This window comes from Heterodontus francisci, chromosome 18 (assembly GCF_036365525.1).
Source record: "Heterodontus francisci isolate sHetFra1 chromosome 18, sHetFra1.hap1, whole genome shotgun sequence".
Lineage (NCBI taxonomy): Eukaryota > Metazoa > Chordata > Chondrichthyes > Heterodontiformes > Heterodontidae > Heterodontus > Heterodontus francisci.
Genome location: NC_090388.1, coordinates 65442134 through 65461013, shown reverse-complemented (window position 1 = coordinate 65461013; position 18880 = coordinate 65442134). Strand labels below are relative to the sequence as shown.

The window sequence follows — 18880 nt, the reverse complement described above, 5'->3', positions numbered from 1 at the left end:
TTTATGACGGTACACTTTCAATATTAGGCCCCAAGGTGAAAGAAAGTGACTGCATTAACTCAGCTCGCAGAATCCTGTGAATTTGTGCAACTAAAAGATGATCTAATTAAAGACAGGATTGTATTAGGTATAGGAGATTCCACAGTGAGAGCACATTTACTGAGAGAGGACAAACTTACTCTCAGGAAAGTGATCGACATGTGCAGAAGCACTGAGGTTGTAAATCAGCAGCTAAAGCATATTCATGGCAGAATAGACCAGGTCTTGCAATATGCTCCAGGACATCACTGCAGGAGTTCCTCAGGGTAGTGTCCTAGGCCCAACCATCTTCAGCTGCTTCATCAATGACCTTCCTTCAATCATAAGCTCAGAACTGGGGATGTTCGCTGATGATTGCACAATGTTCAGCACCATTCGCAATTCCTCAGATATTGAAGCAGTCTGTGCAGAAATGCAGCAAGACTTGGACAATATCCAGGCTTGGGCTGATAAGTGGCAAGTAACATTCGTGCCACACAAGTGCCAGGCAATGACCATCTCCAACAAGAGAGAATCTAACCATCTCCCCTCGACATTCAATGGCATTATCATCGCTGAATTACCCACTATCAACATCCTAGGGACTACCATTGACCAGAATCTGGAGTAGCCATATAAATACCATGGCTACAAGAGCAGGTCAGAGGCTAGGAATCCTGCGGCGAGTAACTCACCTCCTGACTCCCCAAAGCCTGTCTACCACCTACAAAGCACAAGTCAGGAGTGTGATGGATACTCTCCACTTGCCTGGATGGGTGCAGCTCCAACAACACTCAAGAAGCTTGAAACCATCCAGCAGTCTGCTTGATTGTTGGTGGATGGGGTGCCATTCAGTCCCTCCACCACCGATGCACAGTGGCAGCAGTGTGTACCATCTACAAAATGCACTGCAGCAACGCACCAAGGCTCCTTCGACAGCACCTTCCAGACCCGCGACCTCTACCAACTAGAAGGGCAGGGCAGCAAATGCATTCTGTTTGGGATTGAAATGCAACCACCACCTGCAAGTTCCCCTCCAAGTCACACACCATCCTGACTTGGAACTATGTTGCCGTTCCTTCACTGTCGCTGGTTCAAAATCCTGGACCGCCCTTCCTAACAGCACTGTGGGTGTACCTACCCCACATGGACTGCAGCGGTTCAAGAAGGCAGCTCACCACCACCTTCTCGAGGGCAATTAGGGATGGGCAATAAATGCTGGCCTTGCCAGCGACACCCACATCCCATGAATGAATAAAAAAAAATGCTGATAGACATTCCAGGGCAAAAGGGCAAAAAAATCACAGAGAAATGACACGATGCAAGTATTGTGGAGGACACCACACAAAGGAAAAGAAGGCATGTCCAGCGTGGGGAAAGCAGTGTTCTCACTGCAAGAAGCTGAATCATTTTGCACACAAGTGTTTGGCTAGAAGGAAGCACAAAAAGAAAATACAGATGACCACTGGAGAGATTTCAGCTGAAGGTTCTGACGAATCACTATAAGCCATGCAACAGTTTGGTTTAGTCAGATTGATAGATGATAAATGGTTTGTGACTGATGGAATGATGACCGCAGAAGGAGAATATCAAGTCAATATGAAGTGTCAGATAGACACTGGTGCATCATGCAACATCTTGACCTGCACAGACCTGTGCGAAGTGGCTCAACATGGTGATCCAAAAATGAATCCCTTGAAAGTGAGGTTGAGGCTGTATGATGGCACCATACTAGTGCCGAGAGGACAAATTACTCTGACAGCCCAATGCAATGACCCAGAACGAAGATCTGGAGTTCCAGATCATAGATGGCAAGCAAAAGCCACTCATCTCAGCTGGAACAAGTCTAAAGCTTGGAATGGTAACGCTCAACGTGTAAAAAGAGATTTGCAACTTGTCACACCACACTAAACCATTGACCATGAAACAGATCTTAGAAGAGTGCAACAATGTGTTTACAGGTTTAGGATGTCCTCCTGGAGAATATCATCTCAAAGTAGATGAGAGGGTAAGACCTATTCAGCATTTGCCAAGGAAAGTTCCAACTGCCCTCAAGGCCAGTGTTACAACCAGGTGAGAAAGGGGTCGAGGGGTTTGGAGAAAGTGGGAACAGGGTACTGAATTAGACGATCAGCCACGATCTTTTTTGAAAGGCAGAGCAGGTCCGAAGGGCCGAATGGCCTACTCCTGCTCCTATTTTCTATGTTTCTCTGTTCCCTCTCAGCCTTTGCCTGGTTTAACTGCAACAGAGTTTAACTTTAAAAACACCGTGTTTTAGCTCCCCTCTCAGTGAATTGCTCTCCAATAGTAAGGCAAAGAAATCAATCAGGAAGGTTTTCTTAGATTTAAACAAGGAAGCTGGAAGTTTAGTAACCTTAAGACTCTAATTCAGTTAACGACTTCAAATACGCGACACAACCACGCTAGCATGTCTATGCAATAAACACACATGCAGGTAGAGGCGGAAAAGTAGAAAGAATAAAGGGGAAAAGTTTGAGGCATTAGCTGGGATTTATTTACTGTCCTTTGAGTTCGATGTAGAGTCTTTGATTACAGGTAACTTTTGCCATTTCGTTGGGGCCCAGTGCACGCTTTGTTTCGATGCAAGAGTCTTTCCTCTCTTGAGGTTTAAATGACTTCAGTAGATCCGGAGATTTGTGTGAAAGAGAGAGAGAGCCAGGCAGGGAAGAGGCTGTCTTCTTCCAAGTTCAGCTGCAATCTGATCCAAAGTGTTCTGTGAGCAGTTCAAAACCAAACCTGGGCCAGCTGGTTAGTCATGTGACTAGTTGTTTTTTAACAAACTCCTCTGTCTTTGTGGATTCTCCATCTTAGCAGACACCCTGGAATGCTGGCTTTCTTACATTCAATGTCTGGTGATCAAAATCCATTTGGGTTAATTGGATCAGGAAGTGGTTCTGTTGTCTCCAGGCACTGTCTCTTAGTATGCAAATGTTTTCCAGCCACTGCTGATCTCTTTAAACAAGTCATCTCTTCATCCCAGCAACAGTTTAAAATTAATGTTCATATGACAAAATTAATATGCCTCATTCGTGACAGGTGGGGTCTTTGTGATACCAGCCTGAAAGACAAGCTAGAAGAGCTGGAAAAGAAGGGAGTAGTCAAGAAAGTGACAACTCCTACAGAATGGATTCGCAGCATGGTAGCAGTGAAACAACTTGGAAAGCTGAGAGTATGCATTGACCCAAAGGATCTAAATAAAGCTCCAAAGAGATCTCACTACCCCATGCCAGCCATCGAAGGAATTTTGCCACGACTTGCAAAGGCAAAAATCTTCACTACCCAAGATGCAAAGGATGGTTTCTAGCAAGTAAAGCTGAATGAAAGCAGCAGCTTTCTAACTGCATTCTGGATGCTGTTCATGTGATACAGATGGTTATGCATGTTATTTGGCATTTCCACAACTCTAGAGGCGCATCAACACAGACAGCATGCGATAGTGATCTTCCCGGAGTGGAAGTTATAGTTTATGGATGCGGAGACACAATGGAAGAAGCCATTGCTAACTACATACAAAAGCTAGTGCAACTGCTAGACTGAGCTCGCCAGATGAACCTGAAGCTGAACAAGAAAAAATTTCAATTAAAGATGCCGAAATCAAGTACATAGGTCATGTACTGACAGCAAAAGGTCTTCGCCCGGATCCTGAAATGGTCAGAGCAGTAGAAGTGATGCGGCGACCAACAGAGGTAAAAGCAAAATTCTTGCCCAATTTGTCTTCGGAGTATGAACCGTTACGCCAACACACTGCCAAAGACGTGCAGTGGTATTGGGGCACAAAACAAGAAGCAGTGTTCACTAAAATCAAGCAACTAGTGACGGCAAAACTAGTGCTGAAATACTATGACGCAAATGATGAAGCCGCCCTGCAGTGTGATACCAGTGAGAAAGGACTTGGAGCAACCCGAATGCAGCAAGAACAACTGGTTGAATTTACATCCAGGGTGTTAACATAAATGGAACAACGCTACGCTCAGATCAAGAAAGAGTGCCTGGCCATTGTCCTTGCTTGTGACCATTTTCATCAATACCTACTTGGAAGAGAGAAAGTGACAGTCGAATCCGACCACAAGCCACTTCAAAGCATTTTCCTCAAGCCGCTACTATTTGCTCCAAAGCGTCTGCAAAGATTGTTACTCTGGTTACAGAGATATCATCAGGATGTGACATACAAGCAAAGGAAACAGATGTAACTGCTGTTGAGTGTAACATTCTCTATGAAGAAAGTAGAGGATGCTACGACAGTGTGTGAAATCTTCCAGATCCAACGTGAAACTGCAGCTCGACATGCTCTGGAAGTCATCAACGCAGCAAAGACATTGAATCTGACAGAAAAGCGTCTTGCTCAAATCAAGTGAACTACCTAACAAGACCCAACTGTCCAAGTGTTGCACAAAGTAGTGATGAAAGCATCAAGGATACTCCTGTGGTCACAAGAGTGTATTGAGCATACAAAGATGAATTGACAGACCAAGATGGCATTTTGTTCAAAGGGAATAGAGTCATTAGCCCTAAGGAGTTGAGAGGAGAGATGCTAAAGTGCATCCATGCAAGCCACCAATGAATTGAGTCGAGTCTGAGGAAGGCAAGAGAAGTGCTCTGCGAGACAAACCTGAGCAATGAAATCGAGGACCATGTTAGCCAGTGCATTGTGTGTAATGAGTACCAAGCTAAGCAAGTTTAAGAGCCACTGATGACACATGACATCCCATACAGACCATGGATGAAGCTAGAAATAGACATTTTTACTCTCACAGGAACTGATTATCTTGTCACCGTAGATTACTATTCTTACTACTGGGAGGTAAACCAGCTGCCCTCAACAACTACCGGTGAGATTGTAGAATGACAGAAAGCACACTTCAGTCGTTATGGCATTCCAGACGTTGTGACGAGCGACAATGGCCCTCAATTCACAAGTGAATAATTCAGCCGCTTCATAAAGGATTGGGAAATTCAACACCATGCATCATCTCCACACTATCTCCAGTCCAATGGAAAGGCTGAGGTGATAGTGAAAATTGCCAAAGGAATCATAAAGAAATTGAGCAAATTCAGCACATATGTGGAGAAACACACCAACTGAAGGCAAGGAAAGTAGTCCAGTACAAAGACTAATGTCACACTGCACCCAAAATACTCTTCCAATAGCAAACAAACTATTGCAGCCTGAAGTAGTAACAGGCATGAGTGACAAAATCAAGGTGAAATGGCAGAAAGCTAAATTTCATTTTGACAAAACTGCCAAATCATTGCCAGAATTGAGCCAGTAAGGGTGCAAACCTTCAACATTCTGAACAAGGGTCAGCCCAAGTAGCAACTTGGACCTGCGTAGAACAGTTGTCACCTCGATCGTACATGGTGGAAGTGAACGACCAGAGATACTGTTGTAACCGCAGGCACATACACACCAGCGGAGAAGCTGTTCCTTTGCTGTAGGCAGCCAATCAGTAAGATGTGAACTCACCATCTACACAGACCACAGATCAACCTCAGTCCTAGAGGTCCACAGCACCCCAACAACAGAAATGGAACAACAACAGTTACCACGGCAACAACAAGTGACACGGGAGCGAGACTCCCAGAGAAGGAAAATCACTTAGATGAACAGCCAACGACAACGCGCACATGTACCATTAAGAGACTGGCACGATTTAAAGACTATGTGTTGCAATGCATGTGCAGAGACCGACAAGAATAACAAACTGCTAATGCATGAGAACAATTGTGTGCATAGTGGGCAATTGGGGCAACTCACAGTGTAAATGATAATGCATGCAAATTTTCTATTTTGATTTTTTTGTATGAAAAGGGGAATGTTTGGGATAGAAATGCAATACTTTACTAATGTGCCTCCTGTCTTGCCATAGTCATGTGACCTCCACCATGAGGCACTCACTGCAGGCAACCATCACAAGGCCAGTTCAATAAAGAAACAGTACAAGCAAGACTTATAACACATTCTGGGCTTCCCTTACTTATGCCAGTTTATACTTATTTGCCTCTGAGGTTCACTCCTTAAACTTTCCTCTTAGGGTTTCAGCCCAGTAACGCAGGCTGGGGAATGGCGAGAACAGGGGGCCAGTATCTGAGGCAAGTGTGCCACGTTTCGCCCATCAATTCAACCCACTGAACAATCAAAATGCGGACAGACAGTAATTGTGTATTATATAAGATTTTACCTTAAGATCTTACCTCCGTCACTCTATTTTTCTTTAAATTCTGCAATGTCAAACCTCTTTTATCCCAATCTGCTTCCAAATCTTTCCAGTACCAATCACCATAGTCCCCTACGTTTGCGTCAGGCACCACCTTCCAAAGATGTGTCTTCCCCATTCACCAGTTGCCTTGTATTGAATTAATCAAAAAACTGTCATTCAACACACACTGTCCTTTAACGTCACAGCAAAATGTTACAATATCTGATCAACAACTGTCTGCCCACAGGTACAAAACTTCACTGGACCTAACAAAACACTCCACAAACCAAGAACTACAAATGCAACAGAAGTTGTCCTAATTTTAAAATGGGTCTCCCTCTGCGATCATATCCCATCATCACCTCAGTTGCTTCCTGTTTTATACGATATTTTACTTCAGTCTCGCCTAATTTTCTATTATACTGATAATATTTCACTTCAGTGTCTCTCTATTTTTCTTTAAATTCTGTAATGCCAAACCTCTTTTATCCCAATCTGCCTCAAAATCTTGTCCTGTTTTTAAAAAGGGTCTCCCTCTGCGATCCTTATATTAAATTCAGCTACTTCAGCCTGTCTCTATTTTATGATATTTTACCTCTCTCAATATTTTATAGTATATTGGCTATATTTAATGTCAGTCTCCCTCTATTGATATTATATGAGTTAAATTTTACCTCCGTTTCTCTTAATTTTATATCATAGTCTCGTGAGTGCAAACTAAACTCACCTCTCACTGTATGTGTGAAAACTTTGCACATATCCATTGTAGACCTGATCTCTGCTGTGTGCTGGCTCTGCCCACAATTCAATCCACTGACCAATCAGAAAAGTGCGGACAGACAGAAACTGCATTTGTATATTTGATTGCGCAGAACAAAAGAGCACTTTGGATCGTAAGTGGACATGTGGGAGTGAGTTGTGACACTGAACTTGAGAGAATGTCTAGTACAAATATCACTAATGTGATATTGAAATGTCGGATGAAATTTCTTGTACTCTATAATGTCTCATTTTTGTATAATCATAGATTTTCAGCACAAGGAGATATTGGTTTACCTGCACATGTTCTACCAACACATTTCTATATTATTTATATTAAACATTTTTACATTAATCCTGAAATCAGAAATTCAATTTGATGCTGAATTTGAACACTGATACATATTCTGCCACTCAACCTGACAGAACATACATCATCCAAGTATGCATGCTAACCTACCAGATTATTTTGTTATAATGTGCTTGGACAATATTTCCCCCAATAATATTGCATTCCAAGAGTCATATATTTTCTCCCCACCTGTACGTTTGATAACCTATTTTATTTCCCCTTTTCTTACTCAATGCCACAACATCAACACACAAGCACATTGATTTGCTGTAATAGAAAGTTCTGAATTTTCAGATTATGATTTGGGAGAATCTTCTGTAACTGCAGCTCCTCTGTTTGATGAAGAAATAGTCAATAAAACATCACAAGAGACTGTGTCATTGGAGGTTGCTGATACTGTCAAATCAACAGAGTAAAATTAGGGTTCATTGACTAGTAAAGTCCTGTTTTTTAAAATTGTTGGTGACATTTCAGTTGAAAGATTGTGGGCTGGTATGTCAGTACAAAGCGCAGATGTGTTGTTGTGGAATTTATCGTAATATTTTTGTACAGTTTTGTAGTTTTTCCAACAGCTTGCTTTTGGAGCCCACCTGTCTTGCATCACACCCATTCGACACTGGATAGGTGTGCTGTTTCCAGGTCTTCTTCTTAGAATGTAGTAACTAACAGCAGTCGATCCAGAAGTACACCTCAGTGTAGCTCACTGAATTTTTGTCAGGTCATAGACTTCTCCTCCAATGCTTCACCCCACTCAAAGGTTTGGCTGACACGAGAAGCTTGTTTGCAATTGTGGGCTCAAATCTTCGACACTTGGTAGAGATGACACTGTACAATCAATTGTCAACTGACTTTGCTGCTGTCATTCAATTATTTTTGTTTGAGATGAGGCAGGAGCAGATTTCAGGCTTCTTTGAAGAGATGGATTTTAAGGGGCCTTTTAACGTAGGTAGGAAGATAGCAAAATTGTTTTGTGAGAATTCTAGAGGGCAAGGTAATTATGTCTAAAAGATCAGTGTCCCTTGGTGGAAAAGAAGGACAGAGAACAAGAAATAACCTTAAGTCAACAGGGAAGAAAATAGGCAGGAAAATATAGCTGGAAAAGTTTAAGATTAAGAGGAGCAGAGCCATAGTGATTTAATATAATACAAGGAGCCTGATTATTCTCAAATTAATCTGGTGGAATAGAAGATTCTGAAACTGTAGAATCACAGTCTGCCTTTGATGACATGAGAGTAGTGGGTTTATGAGAGACACAAGATGAGAATTTCTGGATTTGCTGAAATTTATGAAGACTGCAGGTGTGGAGACTGGCAAGGAAACTAGCAAGCAAATCAATCTGTGTTTGTGTATACCAATCCACTGTGCACCCTAATCCTCTGTATGATAGGTTTCTTTTAGATTGATGTTGTTACCCCCCCGCCCGCGCCCCACCTCCCCCGTCCGAAGCAAACGACGCTTAAAGCTAGCTAAAGGGAGGGACAGAGTGGATTGGAGGGGGTTGGAATTGGGAGGGACCAGTGGTATGAGGAGAGGGGAGTTGCGGGAGTTGCCCTATCTCTCGAATGACTTAGCAAAATTTTACCTTGCTCCTTTTTGCAGCTGGCAGGTAAAATGTGCACCAGTGGATCAAGCTGACTCATTTGCCCATAGTTTATTTGTGGGAGAGCCTAACAGGCAAATCAGCATGAAGAGATTTGTGGACACATATTTACCTACAACTCAATAGGAAAATATGTAATCCTGTCAGTTTCTGTGACAATGTGCACAGCAACCCAGCATGCTAATCAATCACTCTGGTTTTATTTGGTTAGACAATGTTTGATCTCAATGGTTTTCAAAGCTAAGCTTTAATTCTGTTTTTACTCCAACCTTTTTTTCTCATTCACTTGGAGTAGAAGATCCTGAAATTGTAGGCCATGATGTTGAGGAAGGTCCAGCTGATGAAGTCACAACAGATGAATCAGTGGGAGAAAAGGATGTTACAACACAAGAGGCAGAGTCAGCAGATCATGCTGATATTACCAAACCAGGTAATGTTGACATTTTCACAGAATCCAACTTGGTTTTCATGTCCACAAAAATACAATTTCAGGTTACTCATTATCTTTCAAATTACTGGTGACCTTTTAGTAGCTAAGGCCACATGATAGTGTCTTTGTATTGAGTGTAATATTTTTAAAGATCTTTGAAATCAGTTTTTATTCCTGATTTAAAAACCTGTTTATTCTTGTTTTTTTTTATTTTATTAGCATTAAAGACCAGAAGAAAGTCATAATGACATCGTGAAGTAAAAAATATTTTTAAAGTTTGAAATGTAAAATAGTTCATGTAAAATGTATTTTACAGTTTGTGTAATGGCAAATATTTCAATTATTGTATGCAATGTATCCATTTTGTTAAAATAGTTGTAGTCATTTTCGAGACTCTTCAACATGCATTGTGACATTACAGATGCAAATAGAGTCAGCATAGAAACAGGCCCTTCGGCCCACCGCGTCCATGCCAACTATAATGCCTATCTATACTAATCCCACCTGCCTGCATTAATTCCGTATCCCTCTATGCCTTGCTCATTCAAGTACCTGTCCAGATACCTCTTAAATGTCACTACTGTTCCTTCCTCCACCACCTCCTCAGGCAGCTCATTCCAGTTACCCACTATTCTTTGTGTGAAAAATTTACCCCTTTGATCCCCTTTAAACCTCCTCCCTCTCACCTTAAATCTATGCCCTCTAGTTTTATTCACCCCCACCATGGGAAACAGACTCTGGCTATCTATCCTATCTATGCCTCTCATAATTTTATATACCTCTATCATGTCCCCTCTCAGCCTCCTTCGCTCCAGGGAAAACAGACCCAGCCTATCCAATCTCTCTTTATAACTCAAGCCCTCCAAACCAGGGAACATTCTTGTGAATCTTTTCTGCACCCTCTCTAGCTTAATCACATCTTTCCTGTAGTGCAGTGACCAGAACTGCATACAGTACTCCAAATGCAGCCTAACCAACGTTATGTACAACTGTAACATAACGTCCCAACTCTTGTACTCAGTGCCTCGGCTGATGAACGCAGGCATGACATATGCCTTCTTCACCACCCTGTCTGCCTGTGTTGCCACTTTCATGGAGCTATGTACTTGCACGCCAAGGTCTCTCTGCTCAAGAACACTCCCCAGGGCCCTGCCATTCACTGTATATGTCCTGCCCTGGTTTAACTTCCCAAAATGCATCACTTCACACTTGTCTGCGTTAAATTCTATTTGCCACTCCCTTGCCCACTTTCCCAGTTGATCTATATCCTGTTGTAACCTTAGACAACCTTCTTCACTGTCCACTATGCCACCAATTTTGGTGTCATCTGCAGACTTACTAATCATGCCCCTTACATTCACATCCAAGTCATTAATATATATGACAAACAACAGAGGGCCCAGCACCGATCCCTGCGGCACATCACTGGTCATCAGCCTCCAATCTGAAAAACAACCCTCCACTACCACCCTCTGCCTCCTATCATCAAACCAATTTTGTATCCAATTTGCTAGCTCACCCTGGATCCCTAGTGTTCGGACCTTCTGGACCAGCTTACCATACGGGACCTTGTCAAAGGCCTTGCTAAAGTCCATGTAGACACCGTCCATCACCCTGCCCTCATCAATCCTCTTGGTCACCTCCTCGAAAAACTCAATCAAATTCGTGAGACATGATTTCCCATGCACAGAGCCATGCTGACTGTCCCTAATCAGACCATGCTTTTCCAAATGCATATATATCCTGTCTCTCAGAATCCCTTCCAATAACTTTCCCACCACTGATGTAAGGCTCACTGGCCTGTAGTTCCCTGGCTTATCCCTGCTGCCCTTCTTAAATAAAGGCAGAACATTAGCTATCCTCCAGTCTTCCGGTACCTCATCCGTGGCTAACGATGATACAAAAATCTCTGCCTGGGCCCCAGCAATCTCCTACCTTGCTTCCCATAGCATCCTTGGATACACCTGGTCAGGCCCTGGGAATTTATCCACCTCAATGGGCTTCAAAACCTCCAACACCACCTCCTTTGTAATGTTGATATGCTCCAGGACATTGGTGTTCCCTCCCTTGAGCTCACTAGCTTCCATGACCTTCTCCACGGTAAGTACAGACGGGAAATATTCATTTAAGACCTCGCCCATTTCCCATGGCTCCACACATAGATTGCCACACTAATCCTTAAGGGGACCTACTCTCTCCCTAGCTACCCTTTTACTCTTAATATACTTATAGAATCTTTTAGGATTCTCCTTTATCTTATCTGCCAGGGAAATCTCGGCCCATTTTCACCCTCCTAATTTCCTTCTTAACTGTAGTCCTACATCCCCTATACTCCTTGAGGGACTCGCTTGATCCCAGCTGCCTATACCTGACAAATGCCTCTTTCTTTGTCCTGACCAGACCCTCAATATCCCTCGTCAACCAAGGTTCCCTAAACTTGCCAGTGTTGCCCTTCCATCTAACAGGAACTTGCCAGCCCTGAACTCTTCCTATCTCACTTTTAAAAGCCTCCCACTTGCCAGACGTCCCTTTACCTGTAAACAGCCTCTCCCATTCAACTTTTGAGAGTCCCTGTCTGATGCCATCTAAATTAGCGTTTCCTCCAATTTAGGACTTCAATCTGAGGACCAGTCCTATCCTTTCGCATAACTATCTTGAAGCTAATAGAGTTGTGCACTGGTCCCAAAGTGCTCCCCCACTGACACATCAACCACCTGCCCATCCTCATTTCCTGAGAGGAGGTCGAGTGCAGCCCCTTCTCTAGTAGGGCCATCCACATACTGCTTCAGAAAACTATCCTGGACACACTTAACAGATTCTTCCCCATCTGATCCCTTAGCACTAAGGCAGTCTGAGTCAATATTAGGGAAGTTAAAATCACCTACTATTACAACCCTACAATTCCTACACCTATCTGTGATTTCCCTACATATATATGTTTTTACTGCTTCACGGTCAAAAAAAGTTGAACGTTATCAGTGGAAATTGGTTAGAAATTGAATTGTTAAAGTGATCAAGAGGGCATACAGGATTCTTGCCTTTGTTAGCTGAGGCATAGAATATAAGAGCTGGGAGGTTATGCTGGAACTATATAAAACACTAGTTAGGCCACAGCTGGAGTGCTGTGTGCACCTCTGATCACCACACTAAAGGAAAGATGTGACTGCATAAAAGAAAGTACAGACGGGATTTGTGAGGATTTTGTCTGGACCAGAAAATTTTAGTTATGAGGGAAGATTGGATAGGCTAAGGTTTTTTTTTCCCTTTGGAACGGAGGAGGTGAGGGGAGACCTAAGAGAAGTGGATAAAACTATGAGTGGTCCAAATAGAATGGATAGGGAGGCACCATTCCCCATGGTTGAGGGATCCATAACCAGGGAGCAAAGATTTAGGGTAAGAGGTAGGAGGTTTCTAGGGGATTCAAAACATTGTGTTGTCGTGGAATTTGTTAGCATTAATATTTTGGCACAGTTTTGTAATTTTGCCAACTGCATCCTTTTGGAGCACACCTGTCTTGTAACACACCCATTCGACTTTGGATAGGTGTGTTGTTTCCAGGTCTTGTCCTTAGTATGTAGTAACTAACAGCAGGAGATCCATAAGTGCACCTAATGTTTGTCAGGTCATAGGCTTCTCCTTCGATGCTTCCCCCCACCCAAAGTTCCGGCCAACTTGAGAAACTCGTGTATAATTATGTGTTCAAATCTACAACACAGAGTAGAGAAGACACTGTACAATCAATTGTCAGTTGATTTTGCTGCTGTCATTCAATTAATTTTGTTTGAGATGAGGCAGGAGTTGATTTCAGGCTTGTTTAAAGAGATGGATTTTAAGGGGCCTTTTAACATAGGTAGGAAGTTAGCAACATTGTTTTGTGAGGATTCTAGAGGGCAAGGTAATTATGACTGAAAGATCAGTGTCCCTTGGTGGAAAAGAGGGACAGAGAACAACAAGTAACTCTAAGTCAATGGGGCAGAAGATATAGCAGGAATATATATTTAATATGATACAAGGAGCTTGATTATTCTCAAATTAATCTGGTGGAATAGAAGATTCTGAAATTGTAGAATCAGAGACTGCCTTTGATGTCATGAGAGTAATGGGTTTATGAGAGGCACAAGCTGAGAATTTCTGGATTTGCTGAAATTTATGAAGACTGCAGGTTTGGAGGCTGGCAAGGAAACTAGCAAGCAAATCAGTGTGCGTGTGTGTATACCAATCCACTGTGCACCGTAATCCTCTGTATGATCGGTTTCCTTTAGATTGATGTTGTTACTGTTCCCACCCCCTGCCCACCACCCCCACATCCTCCTTCTGAAGTAAATAATGTTTAAAGCAGCTTAAAGAAACAGTTCAGGAAGTGACGCATTGCAAGGGGAGGCAGCTGATTGGTAAGTAGGGACAGGTGAGTATTTCTACCCTTTTTTACTACTTTCAATAGCCGAAGTAAAAGTAAAGGTCGGGAATTTAGATTGTAGTAGGGAGTGTTTGGAGTAGAATAAGGTCCCTATTGTAATTAAAAGCAAAATACTGCGCATGCTGGAAATCTGAAATAAAAACAAGAAATCTGAAGAAGTGTCACTGACCTGAAACGTTAATTCTGCTTCTCTCGTCACAGATGCTGCCAGACCTCCTGAGTATTTCCAGCATTTCTTGTTTTTATCCCTAGTGTAATCAGTACTCTAAATTAAAGGGAGTAACTGAGGAGCTTAATTTAAGGCTAAGTCATGGCAGGAGAGCTCAGCCCCGTGGCATGCTCCTCCTGCGCTATGTGGTAAATCAGGGACATTGCCAGTGTCCCTGGCGACCATGTGTGCAGGAAGTGTGTCCAGTTGCAGCTACTAGCTGACTGCACTGCACAGCTGGAGCTGCGGATGGACTCACTGTGGAGCATCCACGATACTGAGGAGGTCGTTGGCCGCACTTTTAGCGAGTTGGTCACACCGCAGGTAATGGCTGCAGAGGCAGAAAAGGGATGGATGACGACCATGACGAGTAATAGGCGCAGTCAGGTAGTGCAGGGGTCCCCTGTGGCCATCCCTCTCTCAAACAGATATACCGCTTTGGATACTGTTGGGGGGATGGCCTCCCCGGGGAAAGCAGCAACTGCCAAGTTCGTGGCACCACGGATGGCTCTGCTGCACAGGAGGGGATGAAAAAGAGAGGGAGAGCCATACTGATTGGGGATTAAATCGTAAGGGGAACAGACAGGTGTTTCAGTGGCCGCAAACGAGACTCCAGAATGGTATGTTGCCTCCCTGGCGCTAGGGTCAAGGATGTCTCGGAGCGGCTGCCGGATATTCTGAAGGGAGAGGGTGAACAGTCTGAGGTCGTGGTACATATTGGTACCAACGATATAGGTAGCAAGAAGGATGAGGTCCTGCAACAAGAATTTAGGGAGCAAGGTAGCAGATTAAAAAGCAGGACCTCAAAGGTTGTAATCTCTGGATTACTCCCAGTGCCACGTGCTAGTGAGTATAGGAATAGGAGTATAGAGCAGATGAATTCGTGGCTGAGGAGGTGGTGCAGGAAGGAAGGCTTTAGTTTCCTGGATCACTGGGTCTGTTTCTGGCAAAGGTGGGACCTGTACAAGTTGGATGGGTTGCACCTGAACTGGAATGGGACCAATATCCTGGCTGGCAGGTTTGCTAGTGCTGTTGGTGGGGGGGAGGGGGGAGGGTTTAAACTAATTTGGCAGGGGGATGGGATACAGAGTGGAGTTACAGTCGGGATGATGCACAATCAAATATAGAAGAGAAACTGAGTCAGTCTGGAAGGCAGAGCAAATATAGACCTGTTAAGGCACAAGTGAAAAATGCAAGGCTGGATTGCATCTATTTCAATGCAAGGAGTCTTGCGAGCAAGACAGATGAATTGAGGGCATTGATTAGCACATGGCATTATGATATTTTGCTATCACAGAGATATGGTTGAGGGAGGGGCAGGACTGGCAGCTCAGTATTCCAGGGTATAGAATCTTCAGGCATGACAGGGGAGGGGGTAAAAGAGCAGGTTGCATTGCACTGTTGATCAAGGAGTCAATTACTGCAGTAAGGAGGGATGATATCTCAGAAGGTTCCTCAAATGAGGCCATATGGGTAGAACTTAAAAAAAAAGGGGGGCAATCACTTAACTGGGAGTGTACTACAGGCCCCCAAACAGTTAGGGAGAGATAGAGGAGCAGATATGTAGGCAAATCTCAGAGAAGTGTAAAAATAATAGGGTACTAATTTTAGGGGATTTCAACCTCCCCAGTATCAACTGGGATAGTCTTAGTGCAAAAGGCTTAAAGGGGGCGGAATTCTTAAAACACATACAGGAGAGCTTTTTGTGCCAGTACGTAGATAGACCTACAAGAGAAGGGGCAGTACTGGACCTAATCCTAGGGAATGAAGCCAGATAAGTGGTAGAAGTGTCAGTGGGTGAACATTTCAGGGATAGTGACCATAACTCTGTAAGATTTAAGGTAGTTATGGAAAAGGACAATGATGGACCGAAAATAAAGGTACTGAATTTCTTATCCACAGCTGTTACATAAGTTTTTTAATTCACTTGTAAAAGCCCTTCAAAACACTCCCAAAGGGGATGCAGAGACCAAGTGGGCCCACATCAGAAACGCCATCTATGACTCAGCTATGACCACCTATGCCAAACGTGTGAAGAGAAATGCAGACTGGTTTCAATCTCACTTTGAAGAGCTGGAACCTTTCATAGCCGCTAAGCGCATTGCACTGCTGAACTACAAGAAAGCCCCCAGTGAGTTAACATCCGTAGCACTTAAAGCAGCCAGAAGCACTGCACAAAGAACAGCCAGGCGCTGTGCAAATGACTACTGGCAACACCTATGCAGTCATATTCAGCTGGCCTCCGACACCGGTAACATCAGAGGAATGTATGATGGCATTAAGAGAGCTTTTGGTCCAACCATCAAGAAGATCGCCCCCCTCAAATCTAAATCAGCGGACACAATCACTGACCAACGCAAGCAAATGGACAGCTGGGTGTAGCACTACCTAGAACTGTACTCCAGGGAAAATGTTGTCACTGAGACCGCCCTCAATGCAGCCCAGTCTCTGCCAGTCGTGGATGAGCTGGACATACAGCCAACAAAATCGGAACTCAGTGATGCCGTTGATTCTCCAGCCTGCAGAAAAGCCCCTGCGAAGGATGGCATTACCACTGAAATAATCAAGAGTGCCAAGCCTGCTATACTTTCAGCACTCTACGAACTGCTTTGCCTGTGCTGGGACGAGGGAGCAGTACCTCAGGACATGCGCAATGCCAATATCATCACCCTCTATAAGAACAAGGGTGACCGTGGTGACTGCAACAATTTCCGTGGAATCTCCCTGCCCAGCATAGTGGGGAAAGTCTTCGCTCGAATCGCTTTAAACAGGCTCCAGAAGCTGGCTGAGCATGTCTACCCTGAGGCACAGTGTGGCTTTCGAGCAGAGAGATCAACCATTGTCATGCTGTTCTCCCTTCGTCAGCTACAGGAGAAATGCCGCGAACAACCGATGCCCCTCTACGTTGCTTTCATTGATCTCACCAAAGCCTTTGACCTCGTCAGCAGACGTGGTCTCTTCAGACTACTAGCAAAGATCGGATGTCCACCAAAGCTACTAAGTATCATCACCTCATTCCATGACAATATGAAAGGCACAATTCAGCATAGCGGCGCCTCATCAGACCCCGTTCCTATCCTGAGTGGCGTGAAACAGGGCTGTGTTCTCACACCTACACTGTTTGGGATCTTCTTCTCCCTGCTGCTCTCACATGTGTTCAAGTCTTCAGAAGAAGGAAGTTTCCTCCACACAAGATCAGGTGGCAGGTTGTTCAAACTTGCCCGTCTTAGAGTGAAGACCAAAGTACGGAAAGTTCTCATCAGGGAACTCCTCTTTGCTGACAATGCTGCATTAACATTGCACAGTGAAGAGTGTCTGCAGAGACTCATCGACAGGATTGCGGCTGCTTTCAACGAATTTGGCCTAACCATCAGCCTCAAGAAAACAAACATCATGGGACAGGACGTCAGAAATGCTCCATCCATCAATATCGGCGACCACGTGGTTCAAGAGTTCACCTACCTAGGCTCAACTATCACCAGTAACCTGTCTCTCGATGCAGAAATCAACAAGCGCATGGGAAAGGCTTCCACTGCTAGGTCCAGACTGGCCAAGAGAGTGTGACGGAACACAAAAGTCTGAGTGTATCAAGCCTGTGTCCTCAGTACCTTGCTCTACAGCAGCGAGGCCTCTCAACGTATGTTAGCCAAGAGCGATGTTTCAATTCATTCCATCTTTGCTGCCTCCGGAGAATCCTTGGCATCAGGTGGCAGGACCGTATCTCCAACACATAAGTCCTTGAGGCGGCCAATATCCGGATGGACATCCGATCTTTTCTCGTAGTCTGAAGAGACCACATCTGCTGACAAGGTCAAAGGCTTTGGTGAGATCAATGAAAGCAATGTAGAGGGGCATCCGTTGTTCGCGGCATTTCTCCTGTAGCTGGTGAAGGGAGAACAGCATGTCAATGGTTGATCTCTCTGCTCGAAAGCCACACTGTGCCTCAGGGTAGACATGCTCAGCCAGCTTCTGGAGCCTGTTTAAAGCGACTCGAGTGAAGACTTTCCCCACTGTGCTGAGCAGGAAGATTCCACGGTAGTTGTTGCAGTCACCACGGTCACCCTTGTTCTTATAGAGGGTGATGATATTGGCATCGCACATGTCCTGTGGTACTGCTCCAACATCCCAGCACAGGCAAAGCAGTTTGTAGAGTGCTGAAAGTACTGATTTACATTCATGATTTAGACGTGAATATAGGAGGTATGATCAGTAAGTTCGCATATAACACGAAAATTGGTGGTGTCGTAAATAGTGAGGAGGAAAGCAGGTTACAGGACGATATAGATGGGCTGGTAAGATGAGCGGAGCTGTGGAATTTAATCCTGAGAAGTGTGAGGTGATGCATTATGGGAGGACCAACAAGGCAAGGGAATATACAATGGATGGTAGGACCTTCGGAAGTACAGAGGGTCAGAGGGACCTTGGTGTACTTGTCCATAGATCACTGAAGGCGGCAGCACAGGTAGATAAGGTGGTTAGGAAGGCATATGGGATACTTGCCTTTATTAGCTGAGACATAGAATGTAAGAGCAGGGAGGTTATGATGGAGCTGCATAAAACGCTAGTTAGGCCACAGTTGGAGTACTGTGTACAGTTCTGGGCACCACATTATAGGAAAGATGTGATTATACTGGGGAGGGTGCAGAGGGGATTCACCAGGATGTTGTCTGGGCTGGAGCATTTCAGCTATGAAGAGAGACTGAAAAGGCTAGGGTTGTTTTCCTTAGAGCAGAGAAGGCTGAGGGGAGATATGATTGAGGTATACAAAATTATGAGGGGCATTGATAGGTTAGATAGGAAGAAACTGTTTCCCTTAGCAGAGGGGTCAATAACCAGGGGCATAGATTTAAGGTAAGAGGCAGGAGGTTTAGAGGGGAT

General features: G+C 44.1%; 1 protein-coding gene across 3 annotated transcripts in view; it reads left to right on the top strand.

The window, feature by feature from the left end:
* Positions 1 to 18880, top strand: part of iqub (IQ motif and ubiquitin domain containing) — a 131989-nt gene that overhangs the window by 12185 nt on the left and 100924 nt on the right. For all 3 annotated transcript variants that reach the window (XM_068050899.1, XM_068050898.1, XM_068050897.1), the window contains exon 3: positions 9243 to 9377. In XM_068050899.1, the coding sequence (XP_067907000.1) occupies positions 9243 to 9377 (135 nt within the window). The remainder of the gene's footprint in view (positions 1 to 9242; positions 9378 to 18880) is intronic.